The sequence below is a fragment of the Anarhichas minor genome, unplaced genomic scaffold (assembly GCF_050575085.1).
Source record: "Anarhichas minor isolate MPS153535 unplaced genomic scaffold, ASM5057508v1 ptg000018l, whole genome shotgun sequence".
NCBI lineage: Eukaryota > Metazoa > Chordata > Actinopteri > Perciformes > Anarhichadidae > Anarhichas > Anarhichas minor.
In genome coordinates, this window is record NW_027466464.1 from 14,002,501 (window position 1) to 14,020,427 (window position 17,927).

At 46.4% G+C, this 17,927-nt stretch overlaps 1 protein-coding gene across 11 annotated transcripts in view; it reads left to right on the plus strand.

Moving 5' to 3' along the window:
• LOC142952859 (CLIP-associating protein 1-A-like) overlaps positions 1–7,898 on the plus strand; it is a 17,354-nt gene extending 9,456 nt beyond the window's left edge. For 2 of the 11 annotated variants that reach the window (XM_076094844.1, XM_076094853.1), the window contains 19 exons: positions 511–567; positions 885–982; positions 1,134–1,157; positions 1,336–1,583; positions 1,665–1,728; positions 1,925–2,088; positions 2,191–2,413; positions 2,541–2,636; positions 3,057–3,203; positions 3,392–3,495; positions 3,825–3,962; positions 4,267–4,402; positions 4,572–4,770; positions 4,852–4,905; positions 4,998–5,185; positions 5,272–5,400; positions 5,548–5,754; positions 5,843–5,959; positions 6,109–7,898. In XM_076094844.1, the coding sequence (XP_075950959.1) occupies positions 511–567; positions 885–982; positions 1,134–1,157; positions 1,336–1,583; positions 1,665–1,728; positions 1,925–2,088; positions 2,191–2,413; positions 2,541–2,636; positions 3,057–3,203; positions 3,392–3,495; positions 3,825–3,962; positions 4,267–4,402; positions 4,572–4,770; positions 4,852–4,905; positions 4,998–5,185; positions 5,272–5,400; positions 5,548–5,754; positions 5,843–5,959; positions 6,109–6,192 (2,477 nt within the window). In that variant the 3' untranslated portion in view covers positions 6,193–7,898. The remainder of the gene's footprint in view (positions 1–510; positions 568–884; positions 983–1,133; positions 1,158–1,335; positions 1,584–1,664; positions 1,729–1,924; positions 2,089–2,190; positions 2,414–2,540; positions 2,637–3,056; positions 3,204–3,391; positions 3,496–3,824; positions 3,963–4,266; positions 4,403–4,571; positions 4,771–4,851; positions 4,906–4,997; positions 5,186–5,271; positions 5,401–5,547; positions 5,755–5,842; positions 5,960–6,108) is intronic. The other 9 variants (XM_076094849.1, XM_076094848.1, XM_076094845.1 and 6 more) reach the window with 9 other exon arrangements.
• The last annotated feature ends 10,029 nt before the right edge of the window (positions 7,899–17,927 follow it).

The window sequence follows — 17,927 nt, forward strand, 5'->3', positions numbered from 1 at the left end:
CCCTTCTCTCCTGCTCCACTAACTCTCTGCAGAGCTTCAGGTGTGTCGGTGTCTGGCTGTCTGTGCTGCAAGCTAATCTCTCCCCGCGCTGCTGTCTGTCTGTCTGTCTCTCTGTCTGTCTGTCTCTCTGTCTGTCTGTCTCTCTGTCTCTCTGTCTGTCTCTCTCTCTGTCTCTCTGTCTGTCTCTCTCTCTGTCTGTCTGTCTCTCTGTCTCTCTGTCGTGCTCCTCTAGCCCGGAGCCGGATCCCTCGGCCCAGCATGAGTCAGGGCTGCAGCCGTGAAACCAGTCGTGAGAGCAGCCGTGACACCAGCCCGGCCAGGGGTTTCTCCCCCCTGGGTGAGTACTGAAGACCCCCCCTCCCCTAAAACAATCACTTCCCTTCCTTCTCTGTGTTGTTCCTTCCTGATTCTCTGCATGCTCTGTATCTAAATGTCCACGTTCTAATCCTGAAGCCTGCAGCTGCTGCAGAAATCCCTTTTATTTATCTGTGACTTTACGTCCTCCTGCAGCGACGCGGCGTCACTCCCGCTCCACCAGCGCCCTGTCCTCTGCAGAGTGCTACTCAGGTGACTCCCTCAGTCAGCGAGCACGCTCACTACTGTTTAGGACCTCCGTCCTCCTGCTTCACACCGTCCCTGAGCCCCCCTGCATGTCCTCCTCTGATCTGTTCAGGCTGTCAGGACTGAACTGTGATGCAGCGTTCTCTGGGTTGGGTCTGATGTCGTCTCATAAAACAGCTGATAAATAGTGTTTAAAAAGCTGCACTGACCCAGACCCAGACCCAGACCCAGACCCAGACCCAGCCTGCAGAATGAGCTCATTAGATCTGATTCATCAAGACCTCCATTAAACCAGCGCTCTCCTCCCACCGTCTCTCTGTCAGACCGGCTGTCCCATCAGGCTCGCATCTCGGCCTCCGTCAACGCCATGAAGGTCCTCAACACCGGCACCGACGTGGAGGCCGCCGTCGCCGACGCTCTGGTAGGAAACATATGTTGATATAAAGCTGGTTACACAGTGAGAGCATCGGTCTGGTGACGTTCTGCTCTTTGAGTCAATAAGAAGCAGTCAGAGCTCCTCTGTCCTGCAGTAACTCCTCTGTCCTCTTTCTTCCTGGACTCTTACGTTCCAGCTCTTGGGAGACTCGAGGAGTAAGGTACAAACACCAGCTCAACCTTCCGTCTGTGCATGCAGAGCATGAATCCGTCCGTTGGTTAAACTTTCTGTCTGCTGACGTGTTGCTAACATTCAGTGAGAGGTGAAGCAGCAGCATGCTCCACCTCCTCACGGCATCCGCAGCGAGCCGTCTTTAACCCCGCCTCCTCTCTCCTCAGCGGCGGCCCGTGAGGCGGCGCTTCGAGTCTCCGGGAATGTACTCGGACGACGACGCCAACAGCGACGCCTCCAGCGCCTGCTCCGAGCGCTCCTACGGCTCGCGCAACGGCGGCGCCGCGCCGCACTACCTGCGCCAGACGGAGGACGTGGCCGAGGTGCTGAACCACTGCGCCAGCGCCAACTGGTCCGAGAGGAAGGAGGGGCTGCTGGGACTGCAGAACCTGCTGAAGAGCCAGAGGATGCTCAGGTTAGGAGGTGTAGTAGCAGTTAGGAGGGAGCTGATAGGAGGCTGAGTCTGCTCACTCATGAACCTGCTGCTTGTTTTCAGTCGCGTGGAGCTGAAGAGGCTCTGTGAGATCTTCACCCGGATGTTTGCAGACCCTCACAGCAAGGTGAGAGCTGCTGCTGGTGTCAACAGCATGAAGCCAGAGCTACCTGCAGCTCAGACTAACTGCGTGTGTCCTTTGTGTTGCATGTGTGCTCGCTGCTGTGGACTGTAACACACACCAGAGAGTAAGTGTTTCCTCCGCAGTCTGCAGCGCTGTGTGTGTGTGTGACCCCCCTTCATCCCTCGTCCTCCTCCCTCAGGTCTTCAGCATGTTCCTGGAGACCCTGGTGGACTTCATCACGCTGCACAGGGACGACCTGCAGGACTGGCTCTTCGTCCTGCTCACCCAGCTGCTGAAGAAGATGGGCGCCGACCTGCTGGGCTCCGTCCAGGCCAAAGTCCAGAAGGCCCTGGACGTCACCAGGTGGGCTCAGTCTCAGTTTGGTGTCACTGTTGGTCTCAGATGAATCAGTCGTGACTTCATCGGTTAGTTCTGTTACTCAATGAACACGTTGTCCGTCTGCAGAGAGTCCTTCCCGTACGAGCAGCAGTTCAACATCCTGATGCGCTTCGTGGTGGATCAGACGCAGACGCCCAACCTGAAGGTGAAGGTGGCCATCCTGCGCTACATCGAGGCGCTCGCCCGTCAGATGGACCCGGCCGACTTCGTGAACTCCAGCGAGACTCGCCTCGCCGTGTCCCGCGTCATCACCTGGACCACCGAGCCCAAGAGCTCCGACGTCCGCAAGGTGGGAGACCGACTCCGCTGTCCTCTCTCACTTCCTTTCATTTCTTCTGTTTTGTTTTCACATCTTGATTTTGTTTTTTTCCAAATCGCCGTTGCTCGTTCCACCGCGCCCCCCCCCCCCCCCCCAGACCCTTCATAACTGGGCAGGGGAGGATCTGTCGGGCCGGGTCGGCACCGTGGCCTCTCTGCCGGGGGAGGGCAACCTGGAGGAGAGGTGCAAGCAGGTAGAACCTCCAAACATCATCAACCAGCATGACAGCGGTTTAACCGCCTCTAACCACCAGCAGGGGGCAGCACTCTGCACTAACAAGTCCAGTTCTGGTCCCACTGGACTCTGCATGAGGAGCTGTGATCAACTAAACTGTTCCAGCAAGTTCTGCATGAACTGTTTCTGTGTTTGAAACACGAGAAGAAGAAGAAGAAGAAGAAGAAGAAGAAGAAGAAGAAGCTGTTTTCTGTTTCCTTCACGTTTTATTTTTCTCTCACTTTTACCTTCAAGTTCTCTTCTTCTGGTTTCATGTATTTTCTTAGAGTGAGTCATATCAGAGCCTCGTTATGTGAGGATTGATTAATTGTGTGTGTGTGTGTGTGTGTGTGTGTGTGTGTGTGTGTGTGTGTGTGTGTGTGTGTGTGTGTGTGTGCAGGCGGCCCAGGTGGTGCTCATCGCCCTGTTTGAGCTGAACACGCCGGAGTTCACCATGCTGCTGGGCGCTCTGCCCAAAACCTTCCAGGACGGGACCACCAAGCTGCTGCACAACCACCTGAGGAACACCAGCAGCGGCATCAGCATGGTGACACACACACACACACACACACACACACAGACACACACACACACAGACACACACACACACACACACACACACACACACACACAGACACACACACACACACACACACACAGACACACACACACACACACTTTATTCTCACAGAATATTCACGTTTTATCAGCTTGTGTGGTGTCTCTGATCTTCAGGCTCCCAGTAACCCGGCCGGGCGGACTCCTCCACGGCCGCCCAGCAGCCGCAGCAGCCCGCTGACCTCCCCCACCAACACCTCCCACGGGGGTCTTTCTCCCAGGTAGTCCTGCTGCTCACACACCTGTGTTAAGATAAGCAGAGCTCAGAGCATCACCAACACACTTCAGACCTGTTTCACTGTCAGGAACCTTGTGACCAGCTCATCACATATATCAAAGGCAGTTTATTGAGTCATTATCATAATCATTTATAATAATGTTATTATTATTTATTAAGTTAACTTAATATTTCACTCAAAGTTAAAGTTAAAGTTAGCAAAAAAACAATACTGGTTCTCCTCTGAGAGCAGCTCTTCTCCTTATTTCTCACGTCTTCTCTCTGGGCTCCTCCTCCTCCTCCTCCTCCTCCTCCTCCTCCTCCTCCTCTCAGTCGGCTGTGGGGTTGGAGCGCAGACGGGCTCTCCAAGTTCCCTCTTCCTCCTCTTCCTCCTCTTCCACCTCTTCCTCCTCTTCCTCCATCCACCGCCCACTGCTCCCTCAAGACAGGGAGGCCAGCTTACTCACCCAGGTAACCCCACCCCCTCTTCTCCTCCTCCTCCTCTTCCTCCTCCTCTGCGGTTGCCAGACGACCCTCTCTACCTGTTGAGCCCCCCCCCCTCTCACCTGTCGTCTCTTCTGTCTGTCTGTGGCTCCATCAGCTCCTCTTGTCCTCTTGTCCATTCGTTTGGTTTCTCTTTGTCGTCTCTGTGCTCAGCAGTTTAACTTGTTACCCAGAGGTGAAAGATGAAGAGGTTTGGTCCGAGTGTCCTCTTCTTCTCAGACTCTAAGGTAACGCTGTAGTGGATCCCTGATCATGAACCTTCTCCCTGCAGCATGCTGGACTACGACAGTGAGAACCTGAACCAGGAGGAGATCTACAGCTCCCTCCGCGGCGTCACCGAGGCCATCCAGAACTTCAGCTACCGCAGCCAAGAGGACCCGACGGAGCCGCTGAGGAGGGACGGCAAGGTGAGGAAAACAATGAACTGATCATCCAGACCTCTTGTGATTGGTCCTTAAATGAGTCGACTACTCGTGTGACTCTGGTTGCATCAGATGAACTTAAATGAGTCCAGAAACATCTGTAAGCGTCCCACCATCGAGTGTCCCTGAAACAGATGTTGTGACCGTTTCACAGTGCGGCGTCGGGGCCTCCTCGGACTGCGACGTGGTCGGACGCCCGGCTCTGGACAACAAGACGTCGCTGCTCAACACGCCGTCGCCGCGCTCCTTCTCCGGGCCGCGCTACCGAGACTACAACCCGTACAACTACACGGACGACAAGGCCGCCCTGAAGGAGGCGCTGTACGAGGACGCCGCGGAGACGCAGAGAGACGGTGACGCCGCCGAGCTCCTCCTCTTCTTCTGGGGTTCAGTTTGTCGGGTTTTCGTCTTTTAAACTGTTTTTATTTTTGCAGGCAGCCGACAAGAATGTGTGGAGAACAAGATGGTGAACGCCAAGAGCTTCCCAGGTGAGGAACCCTTCTCTGTTTCAGTCTCACTGCTCCCTGGATGTTGTTCTTAAATCCTCCTCCTCCTCCTCCTCCTCCTCCTCCTCCTCCAGTGAGCCCCGTTGAGCAGCTGCAGCTGGTGGGCGAGCTGCTGAAGGAGCTCTCTCTCCAGGACCCCGAGGAGCGCCGGGGAACCCTGCTGGAGCTGCTGAAGGTGGCCCGAGAGGACGTCCCGGTGGTGTGGGAGGAGCACTTCAAGACCATGCTGCTGCTGCTGCTGGAGACGCTGGGAGACAAAGACGTGAGGACAGAAACCTCCGCCAGCAGTCTCATCAATACTGTGAGACTCCTTCTGGACTGACTCCTCCCCCTTTCTCTCTCTCTCAGCACACCATCCGGGCGCTGGCCCTCCGAGTCCTGAAGGAGATCCTGAGGAACCAGCCGGCCCGCTTCAAGAACTACGCCGAGCTCACCGTCATGAAGACGCTGGAGGCCCACAAGGACTCTCACAAGGAGGTGAGCAGGTCCGACGAACCCTCTGAACCCCGAGCTCGAGTCGTAAAGATGAAACCTGGCGATAGTGTTTCTACAGCTTGTGTCTGTGATAAACGGGGCAGTTCTGGGGATTGTTTAAAGGGTTAAGTGATCTCCATCCCGCTGCAGGTGGTGCGTGCGGCGGAGGAGGCGGCCTCCACGCTGGCGGCCTCCATCCACCCGGAGCAGTGCATCAAGGTCCTCTGCCCCATCGTGCAGACGGCCGACTACCCCGTCAACCTGGCCGCCATCAAGATGCAGACGAGGGCCATCGAACGCATCGCCAAGGAGCCGCTGCACCAGCTGCTGTCTGACATCATACCCGGCCTGCTGCAGGTGAGACCCCGTCGCTGTCTCTACGGGAACCTTTTCAGAGCAGAGAGGCGTCGGCGCGTTTCACTCGACGCCGTGTTTGCCGTTGCAGGGCTACGACAACACGGAGAGCAGCGTGAGGAAGGCCAGCGTCTTCTGCCTGGTGGCCGTCTACTCGGTGATCGGGGAGGAGCTGAAGCCGTACCTGGCTCAGCTGACCGGCAGCAAGGTACGCTCGCTAACGAAGCTAACGCTAGGCTATCAGGGAACTCCACCCCGGTCACATGACTTCACGTCTCCACCTCTAGTCATGATGGTCCATAGAGGACTTCATGTGACATAAAGACCTCACTGACTGACTCTGTCTCCGTCCTGCAGATGAAGCTGCTCAACCTCTACATCAAGAGAGCTCAGACCTCCACCAGCAACAGCAGCAGCTCCTCCGACATCTCCTCCTACTAACTCCTCCTCGGTCTCCAGGAGGAGGCCCGACCTCCGACATCTCCTCCTACTAACTCCTCCTCAGTCTCCAGGAGGAGGCCCGACCTCTGACATCTTGTTTCCTCCTCCGTCTCTCGAGCCTTAAAATATAAGTCTTCCGTCTGGAACTCGGTGGTGGTAGAAACCCTTCACCTGGTCCTGGACCAGGTCTCTGGACCAGGTCTCTGGACCATAGACCAGTGTTGTTATTTAAAGAAGAACCAATCAGTTCATTTCCTGTTTAATCATCGACACTCATAATATACAAACTATTTCAAACTATATCTTTTTATTATTTATTATGTATATTTTATAAGTTTCATTCATTAATATAATTATTACAATTTAAATAAACAATATTATTAATTATTTTTGCCTTTTTTTGTCATTCTGACGTTTAGTTTTTATTTGTGAAGATGACGTTTTATCCACATTAAATACTTAAATCTAATATTTATGTCGTTTAGTTCTTTAATGGGACCAACAACACGCGGCTGTTAAAACTATTATGTTTTATGTGAAGAAGAGGAGATATTAAATAAGTAGTAAAAGATAAACTCTTACTTTTGATTAATTAGATTTAAATGGAAATGAAACTGATGAGCGTCTTTATTTATGTGTTTAAATCATACGAGACGCTGAGAAACAACAACGTGATTAATACACAAACGTCTGAAGAGAAGAAACTCTCTGCTCCTAAAGTTGAATGTCGACCTTTAAAATGTGAAATATTTGACTTAAATCTGACAATCTGAATATTAAAGTGAAGGAAAAACGATCTTCAGCAATAAGTTCAGGTGGAACACTGTCGACTAAACGCTGAGTTCAAGTACACTCGTGCTTTATAGAGATGAACTGTTGCTGCTGCTCGTTAGAACACTAGAAACGCCTCTCTGAGCTCCTCTGGCGCTGAACTCCACCCGTCTGGCACACGAGGGCGGCTCAAACAAGCGCTCCAGAGGAGCTTTAACGTGGAAGAGTTAACGATTAAAACTCTCACGTGAATATGAAGCTTTTATTATTTTATTTCATGTTTCAAATATCTTCAGGTTTGTCCGACCAGATGGTGCGTTCACTTGCTCCTGGGATAATCCTGTTTGTTCAGACTTCTGGGTCTCATTTGTCCCATTATTCCGACGGCACCTGAACGCAGCACGACGGTTACGAGTTTATCTGTAAACGTTTAAAACATTTCTATTGGAAACTGAACTAAAAGTTATGAACGCTACGGCTAGCTGTTCCCCCCCCGTTTCCAGTCTCTATGCTAAGCTAAGCTAAGCTAAGCTAAGCGGCTTCATGTTCACAGTAGAGTCCCTGAAGACGTCCGGGCCTTATTCCTCCTCTTCAGACTGTTAAATGTACTTTTTATGTATCGACTGAATGTACAAGTACATCCCTTTACTCTTTTGTACACATTTAAAACACAAAAGTACAACTTCTACAGAAGTATTCCGCATGAAACGAAGTCACTTTGACCAAAACAAGAAGTTCTGTGTTTTCCTGACTGTGTGCCTCACCTGAACTCACCGCGGCTTCACTAATGAGCTGTAAATATGCGCTGCATGGCTCCTCCTACTATTCTTACTATTATCAGTTTTATTTCACACTACGATATATTTATGTTTTACTGTGTATAAATATATATATTTACATGTTTAGACAACTTGAAATAAACCGTCAGACTTCTATCTTCTTGTTTCTTTATTTATCACATTTATATTTTACACATATTAAGAATATAATTATAATATAATATGATTACATCACTTTCTCTACATTAATATAAATCACTTTGTAATATTTTAGTTTAGTTTAGTTTTTGTGGTATTTTGTCAGTGCTGGAAAAATACTAAATACATTTACTTAAGTACAATTTGGAGGTATTTGTACCTTCTAGTTTGTGTTTTTACTGTACTACACCTCGGAGGTACATATTGTACCTGTTACTACTAATACTCACTGCAGGATAAGTACTTTGAAGTACACATTGTAGTAGTATTTTTAATAAAGATCTGAGTACTTGTTCCTCTGCAGTTGTATCTGTGGAGCTTCTTGTGAACTACACGTTTAAACTACACGTCCCAGGCGCCCTTGCGTGAAGAAGCCGCAGGTGTTTCCTGTCTGGTGTGATTAGTAACACCTGGACCCGCGAGGAGCAGGTTGAGACCGAAGCGTTAATCAGGAAACACGAGCTCGTTCATCACGTGTCATCTTAGTGAGCGGTGAGTCTCTTCTGTAACTTTAACTGTTTAACTGTTTAACTGTTTAACTGTTTAACTGTTTTAATGTTTTAATGTTTTAATGTTTAAATGTTTTAATGTTTTAATGTTTAACTGTTTTAATGTTTAACGTCACGTTCTAAAAATGAATCTAACATCTGAACAATATAAAGCTCTCCGCCACCAGAGGGCGCTCTTTGCTCTGAGTCTCGGTTACATGGAGACTCTGAGGTCCACTCATCTGGTCGTTGTGTTGGAGACACTTTGCTGCCGTGGGAATCGAACCTGTGACTGTTGTTGTTCTGTTGCAGCACGAGGACTTCCTGGAGCTCAGGACCAGGACTCAGTTCGTCATGAACAGTAAGAGCTTTAAGTTTATTAAGTTCTCCAGATATTTATACTCAGAACCACCGAGAATCAAATATACAAGAATGTTTTACTGAATATCTGTGAAACACACGTCAGTTTATTAGATACACGAGCTAACGCTAGTCCTACCAGGAGACACGGAGACACGCAGGGGACTGTGAGGAGACAAGGAGACACTCAAGGGACTGTGAGGAGACAAGGAGACACGCAGGGGACTGTGAGGAGACAAGGAGACACTCAGGGGACTGTGAGGAGACAAGGAGACACTCAGGGGACTGTGAGGAGACAGCGGACTGTGAGGAGACAAGGAGACACTCGGGTGACTGTGAGGAGACTCAGGTGAGTACGTCTCTGCTGATTGGACCTCGTCGGTGAATAATTAAATGTTTAAATGTGTCCCCGGTTCACTGGCTCCTGACGGGGCGTTTGATTCGTGCACCAGGGCGGGGCGGTGTTTGGACCAGTTGGACCTTGAGTCGTCTCTCAGTGGTGGTCTCAGCCTCATCAGCATGCACACGCTGTTAAAAGTTAATTTCATTAAAGCTGCTCCTGTTTTACCCCCCCCCCCCCCCTGGTCTACCCCCCCCCCCCCCCTCTAAACCTGGCTGGAGTGGCGTGGAGGTCGCGAGGTCGTGTAAATGAAAGAGAGCGACTTCATTGTGAGATGACTGGCTCATAAATCATCGGCCGTTTTCTATAAATCACAGCAGATGGCAGGGCAGCGAGCCGGGGGGCTCGTGGGAGCTGGCTGCGTGCCCCTGTGCATGATGGGAAAAAAAGGGGGGGCGGGGTTTAAAGCCTCTGGCAGGAAGCGCCGGGGGTCAGTTCCAGGTTCCAGGAGGAGGAGGACTCACCTGATGAGACCTGGACCTGGACCCTGGAGGTCCTCGATCCGCCTGTTTAATATGGAGACCCCCCCCCCCCCCTCATGATTATTGAACAGAAGTCTCATAACTACACGTGTTATAACCTGTTATAACCTGTGAGTCTCCTCCAGGTTACAACATTCATTCTGTTGAATGTTCATAAAATAGTTTCACTTGTTTTCTAAACATCGTCTCACACAAATACAGAAATACAATAAATAGAATATACTCCATTAAACCTGTAGTACTTGTAAAAAGGATGTATATATTTATATACAGTATACACACAGTACATAGATGTATATACGCAGGACGGTTTGTCTCCACATCGTGGGGACGTAGTTCCACTTGTCTCCAGCAGAGGGAGCTGCAGAGCTGCAGTGAGACACAACGTCCTCCTGATGGACAGGAAGTCAGTTTAAACATGTCCTCCAGGGGGCGCTCTCTTCTCCTCCTCCTCCTCTCTCCTCCTCTCTTCTGTCGTCTTCTCCTCCTCTCTCCTCCATCAGAGGAACATCTTCTCTGGATGTAAATGATGAGGACATGTGTTGCTCGTCTCTTCTGGATCATTTGAACACACGTCTCCATTAAAGGGTCACTTCCTCGTCCTTTCACTGACTTCCTGTCTCACTCATCTTAAACTTCAGAGCTTGATTGATCCGTTTCTGATTCATCTTCAGTGGATTAAATCTGTATTTTAATAATAATCTGAGTTTAGTGAGTTTCTCTCTTTGTGTTCACAGAGTTTGACGGTTAAAATAACTGGACGTGCAGACAGGATATAGAATATAGAACATAGAACAATAAACATCTGTGACATCATCGGAGCGCTCAGTGATCTCAACAGCTGTAAGAATGTAAATGTGATTTTATAATTAAATAAATAAATAGTTTTAATTCTGTTTAAACTTCAAACAACACAAGTTATGAATTTATTCTCTGGTCGTTTATTTATCTTCTGTAAACAGAGCGACGGCTGTTATCAGGTTATATCAGTCAAATACATATCTATATAAATATAAGATATTCCGTCTTTTGCACCTTTTTTAAACAAACGTTCTGTCTTTTTAATATTTTTAATCTTTTAAAGTGTAATGAAAGGTGAGCTGTCCCTTTAAGCTGAAACAACCTTTTAAATATAATATAAATATAATAACTGGGAAAGAAAATGTATATTTTAATGTGAAACTGCGTTTTACAGGAAGACGTATAAACTAATAAAACATAACGACGTCTAGATTAAAGCTGCATTATTCATAAATATGTAGATCTACAGTAGAGAGCTCTTCATGTCCGTCTCTGTCATGTGACGGCGTGTCATCGGGGGGGGCAGCTGTCTTTTCAAGGTCGACTCTGCCTCTAACAAGCCCCCCCCCCCCCCCCCCCCATGCATCTCTGCAGCATTAATGCAGATTATGCTCTTGATAATTTAATAACTTCTCCGTTCTGATCTGTCCTGTTATTACAGTCATCATCGGGGGGGGGGGGGGGGGGGGGGGCTACGTTCCATCACCGCAGGAATAAACACCATCCATCATCGGCGCCGTGATTAGCCGGCGACAGGCCGGGCGCCGCTTTGCATAAACGGGCTGAGGGGGGGGGGGGTCTGTAAAGTTTGGCTCTTAAAGGATGACGTCATGAGGACTCAGAACTCTGAGCCGAGACCTGCACCCGGAGCCTGTTGAGTCCTTCAGACCGGCTCAAAGAGGTTTAATTCATAAAGTTTAAATCAACTTTCTCCTGAGGAGAAATCAGCTGTTTATGATTCACTTAAAGAGAGGAGGAGGAGGAGGAGGAAGAGGAGGAGGAAGAAGAGGAAGAGGAAGAAGAGGAGGAGGAGGGTTAAATATTGAGACACAAACACTCCGGTCTTTGTTCTCCGTCTTTTTCCGTGTTCAAATAATAACGCAGTAACGCAACCAAACATCACAACGTCACAACGCAACCAAACATTGCAGCCAAACATTGCAACGTAGCAACGCAACGTGACAATGCAACCAGACAACGCAATGTAACAACCATGAATGAATAATAACCTACCCATCGGACGTTCTTACGAAATGTTAAGAAACAATTAAACGTAACAAAGAAACATAACTATCGTGGTAGTATACGATAACTAGTGGACGTTCTTCACGACGTTTACTCTTTGAGTCACGCGGGACACGAACACGGGTCTCCTGAGTGAGAGTCTGTTTGTGTGACCGTCTTTAGTGGACTTTCTCATCTGACGAACTCGTTATCATAACTTTTAATAATTATCAACAGTGGCACAACGTCAAACGTCAGAAACAGACTTTACACTTTTGAGGTACTTGTACTTCACGTGAATATTTATATTTTATGCTACTTCATGATTCTACATTTGTGTGACAGCTTCAGTCACTTTGCATATTAACAAAATAAAACGAACAAGTGAATGATGGTGAATTACAGTTAAAGATAAACGGGTTTCTAATCAGAACCCTGCAGCCGTCAGCAGACACCGGGACACGTTCATGGTGTGAATCCTCCCAGAAGGTGGAGGTGGGGTGATGAAGAGGAGGAGGAGGAGGAGGAGGAGGAGAGCGATGGGGGCGGAGTTTTAATGAGGACCTCCATCCTCAAACCTCCGGAGAGCCGAGACCTGGAGGACCCCGCGAGCAGCGAGGCGGCGGCGCTGACCTCCCTCAGCTGAAACCTCCGACACCCCTTCGGCTCGCTCCTCTTCCTCCTCTTCCTCCCCTTCTGGTCCCGATTCAACTTTAGTTTGAAAGTCTGATGCAACTTCCTGTTTGAGGAGCGAAAAACAGAACTTTTTGTCCAACGAGGAAACAAGTACGGAAGCCAAATAATGACTAATGTCAAGAAAGGAAAATAAGACTTCTAGGTTTAAACGTGTTTATTTCATATATATATATATATATATATATATATATATATATATATATATATATATATACACACACTTCTGCGTCACACGTTGTGACCACCACAAGTGTTTTTTAAAAAGCTCTCAGCGTTTTAATATCACAAAGTCCCTCAAACAGATGGCATGTTGTTGGAAAACAGATGTTATTTTGCATAAGAACATATCATGAATATTCATGCTTCATTAGTTCATGACACCGACGGCCTCGCTGCTGATTGGCCGGCTCTCAACTCATCAACTGCGGACATTCCTTTAATGTCCAGAAAGGACAAAATGAAAGTATTTAAAATTCATATCAATTAATTTGATTCATCTATAAAATGTTCTTTTTTTATGTTCTGTACTTAAAATATATTAACAATAAAATTAAACAGAAAAATAAGGAAATCTTCATATTTCTGCTTGGAAAAATAAAAGTAAAGCAAAATGAAAAAAGGAAAACTAAACTAAAAACCACCTCAATAACAGAACTCCATGCTAATAAACTTTACTTCAGCGTTTCTTCATATAGTGTAAGCTACAATAAGAATCCAGGCTGGACCTCTGTCTGCTGGACCTCAAACTCTTTAAAAACCGCTCTGCCATCGTTGCCGGTCCTTCCTGGTCTCGGGTCAGCGTGTCGGTTACCTCGTCCTCTCTCCATTAAACATTCAAGGCTCAGCGCCGGATGTCTTGTTAAAGGATTTCTTTTTTCTGTCCTTTAAGACCCGGTGCGGCATTGACCTCCCGGTTCCTGAGGATGGAGATTATTCAGAGGGCCTTCGTTAATATTAAGCAGCCGGTGACTGGGAGGCTCTCGGCGGTGAGGTGGCCCTACTGAAATGAGAGGAGCCGCGGCTTAATAATACATTTGTCCCTCAGGGGCCACCGTGCAAAAAAAAAAAGAAAAGTGCTTTTCTGGAGCTGAAAAGTATCTTTAAATGTACTTTAATGTACTCAAACTACAATCTTCTCCTAAATCTAACCAATACTTTTATCTGCGTAAGTAAACCTAAAAACTAATTGCACCTACTTTACGGTTATTTAGAAAAACTCTACGTTTCCTGTAAACGTGGAGGTTTATTCTGAAAATACACGATGCATGTATTCTCTAACGGTGTAGTTTAGTTGATTCTCCGTTAACGGTGTAATTTAGTTGCTTCTCTGTTAACGGTGTAATTTAATTAATTCTCCGTTAACGGTGTAGTTTAATTAATTCTCCGTTAACGGTGTAGTTTAGTTGATTCTCCGTTAACGGTGTAGTTTGGTTGATTCTCTGTTAACGGTGTAGTTTAGTTGATTCTCCGTTAACGGTGTAGTTTAGTTGATTCTCCGTTAACGGTGTAGTTTAGTTGATTCTCCGTCAACGGTGTAGTTTAGTTGATCCTCCGTTAACGGTGTAGTTTAGTTGATCCTCCGTTAACGGTGTGGTTTAGTTGATTCGCCGTTAACGGTGTAGTTTAGTTGATTCTCCGTTAACGGTGTGGTTTAGTTGATTCACCGTTTACGGTGTAGTTTAGTTGATCCTCCGTTAACGGTGTAGTTTAGTTGATTCTCCGTTAACGGTGTAGTTTAGTTGATTCGCCGTTAACGGTGTAGTTTAGTTGATTCTCCGTTAACGGTGTGGTTTAGTTGATCCTCCGTTAACGGTGTGGTTTAGTTGATTATCTGTTAGTTTAGTGTTTAGCTGCTTTGGGCTGTTGATGTTTCTGATGATTGGAATCGTCTGCAGCCGGAGACAAATGGAGACAGACAGACTCCTTATCTGCCAGTTTGACCAGAAGCTTCTGAAATTGATTCCTAAATGAATATTCAGCTCCAGGAGGCCGAGGCCGAGCTCTGGAGGGGATTTACATATTAGTCTAATAGAAACGAATGACTGCAGAGCGCTATCCATCATCCGCTGTGACACCGGGAGCCGGAGGACGGATTGTTAGACTCTGTCACACTTGTCACATGATGTGTGATAATAACGCCCATAATGCCGAGCGGCGGTAATGTGACGCGGTGTCATCGTAGGCTGCTGGAGGTCAGAGCTGAGAGCCGACGGTCTCCTTCACGTCAGACTGCGTCTTGTTGTCACAAACTGTAATGGAGTCGGCCCGGTCGTCACTTTTCATATCGTCAGTGCGACTGTGTCGGCGACTTTGGCGTCTGAACGTACAGAACGCAGAGACAACAACTTTAAAATGAATAAAAGGACGTGAAAATGTTTAACCTAAAAGATATTTAACAAATATACAGACCAATTAAAAACGTTTACAGTAAATAAAAACTTTAGGAGCTACAAAACCCATTGAAATAAATAAAAAACGTTTAAAATCTTTTTCGAAAATATATACAACTAGATTAAAGACTGAAAAATCTTTTTCTTTTTGTGTCAAACTTCTGTTTCCAAGGTCCAGAATGAACTTTCCCACTCGGTATACTCATAACAAACATACTGTGTATGGGATAAGATCAAGCATGTGGAAGTGGAGTTCTTACTGCTTTCAAAGGTTTTATATGATTCTAGAATTCAAAGTACGAACAGGAACGGACGCCTCATAGACGTTAATCAAAGCGCTGCCAGTGAAACTGATTAAAAGACGTCTCTATAGATTCACTTTCTCTGTTTTACATCAACATCTTCTTCTTTTGTGCTTTGGATGTAAAGGTGGACTGGACGCTTTCAGTTGGACAAGAAAGTCCACCTTAACAAGTGTGCTTTGATTCATTTGAGCTGTTATTTTAAAAAGTCGTTTCCAGAGCGGATCGTGAGTGTTGAGGTCGTGTGTGTTCGACTTTACTCTGGATGTTGTGCAGAGAATGTGCTCTAGTTAGTGTTTAACATCACCATCTCTATATTAAACAGATGAGAGTATAACAGGAACATTGTCCTGCTTCAGTACTTGCTCATATACCTTCTGTCTTCTCGGAGTATCTGTAAAAATACTGTAACAAGTTTAAAATAATGACTCTGTCATGGTGCATTCTAGTGGATGTCTCCGTCTCTGTTCACTGACGTACAGGAAGTCGTTTCTCAGAGATTTCGTGAGTAAATGTTGCAGATTTTGAAAAATGATAAAACCTAAAATCAGAGACTTGACATTGACTGAACACTGAAGTGTATTGGCCTGTACGTGTTATACAGTAAGAAGAGTGAGCTCTCAGGTTTAAAGCCCCTTCAAGCTAACTTATGACTTGCATCTAAATATAATGAACTCCAAAGCTTTAATGAGAGAAGAGCCTGTGACGGCTGCTCCTCTTCCTTTACTAAACACCTGATGAAAGAGTTAAACACAGAACAGGAACTTGAGCTGCACAAAGATCTTAAGAAGCCTTTCTGCAGCAGAACGCTGCTCTAAAACCTGTCCTTGCATATATAAGACATGGATTTATTGGCCGAGTCTCGGGTCTCCGCGGTGAAGCAGGATTCCTACAACTCTTATCTCCACCTCTGGTTGGCGGTTGGATTTCACAGCCCGGGGCTGTTTTCCCTCCCACTTCACATCTCTGAGAGAATAAGGAATTCCAGCGGCAGAAGCAATCACGAGCTCCAGATCAAACGTATCCTCGGCTGGATTCCCTGACAGACTAAAATCATTTGTTCCTCTCAGCTGCTTTGTGTTTTATGTGGGTTCAGCAGCGGCGTCCTCTGGGCCGCTCTGTCACAGCTAATATTGAAGTACACTGCAGCGGCAGCAGAGTCTGGCCTTTTCCCCTCCTGTTAGCGTCCCGTTTCATCAGGAGGATCTACATTATGTCAGCGGCGAGGTGGGACGAGGTCAGGGGAAGTTATTTCAAAGAGGTCGTGAGGAGCTCTCCGTCCGACGTTTGAGGAAAGTGTTCTCTGCAAAGGTTTGCAGGAACGTTGCTTCAAAGACTGAAGTTTTGTTGTTGAATTATTGAAGCGATCAACACTCCTCCTCTTACACGAGGCAACGAAGGGACGGACTGATGAATACTAATAATCACATCCAGCAGCAGGAGAAGACTTCAGGTTCATGAGTGGGGCTGCGACTCGCCATTATTTCCTCTCAAACTTCAGGTGTTTTGCACCATTTTCATCAAATGTCGTCTAAAAGCTGCTGATAACTTCTCTGTCGACAGATTAAAGCTGAACGATATAACAGTCATCTATCACGATATAGAACATTTTATATCTCAATATATACATATATCACAATAGAGCATGTTTTCTGTTTTCTTTACTCTTGTGTGAATATAAATACTTTAATGTTCTCATTTAATTAAAAACTTTAGTGCAAAATAATCCGATTTTTTAGTCTGAGCTAGTAATCAATTTAGACGACGTAATTGCGCATCACGATATTTGATTTTGTCGCGATATGATGCCATTGAAAGACAATAAATGATCCTAACCCAGGAGACAACCTCCGGTTCTTTAAGTGAAGTCAAAGATTATGTGTTAAAGCTGCATTCTCTCTAGTGACCACCAGGGGGCGACTCCTCTGGTTGTATAGAAGTCTATGAGAAAATGACTCTACTTCTCTCTTGATTTATTACCTCAGTAAACATTGTAAACATGAGTTTATGGTCTCAATCTCTAGTTTCAAGTCTTCTTCAATACAGCATGATGTTCATTTAGTACATTATGGTCCATTTAGAGTCAAACAGACCATAAAGCAGGGGATGCTTTAGGGCGGGGCTACACCGTGATTGACAGGTTTCTACCAGAGACGTATACGTTCATAATAATCCTTATTGAAACGTTCAGTAGGTCAGAAAACTCTGATCCTGTTCAATAACATCTGCATGAAGGACAACACAAACAGCGTTTGTTTAAAAAATCAATGTCAATATTGTATTTCTTAAAAACGTACAAATGATATTTACATTCAAGCAGCGAAACAAACTGGTACAACAATGTACAAAAGAAAACGATTCTCTCTCCTCATGCTCTGCGAGAGCTCAACCGATTTATGGGTTCATAATGAAGTCTCTGATGGCGACGCTGAGATGTCAGAGTTAATCTCAGCAGCAAAGCAGCAATCAAATAATGGCTCACTGAGGACCGTAAACTTGACGTAGGATAAAGTTCAGCTCGAGTCACTTACAGTGTAAAACAAGTCGGTGGTGACGGTACATTCCAAACACGCAGGTATCGGATCATTTACCTTCTTGCATTTACACATCTTGAATGTAATTTCGGCGGAGCCAGGCACTTAGTAAACCGATCTTCCTGCAGACCTGTACAGCAACTGAAAGAAGTCTGTCATATTTACTACCTTATGCAAAAAAAAAGAAACGGCTTTCCAAAAAGATAGAAAATTGCCATTTTTAAATAATTAACAAACGAGACTGTACAAGAAAACAAGCATCACAATAATTAATTGTAAGTCTGTGAATCAGGAGTTCGTAAACAGTTTG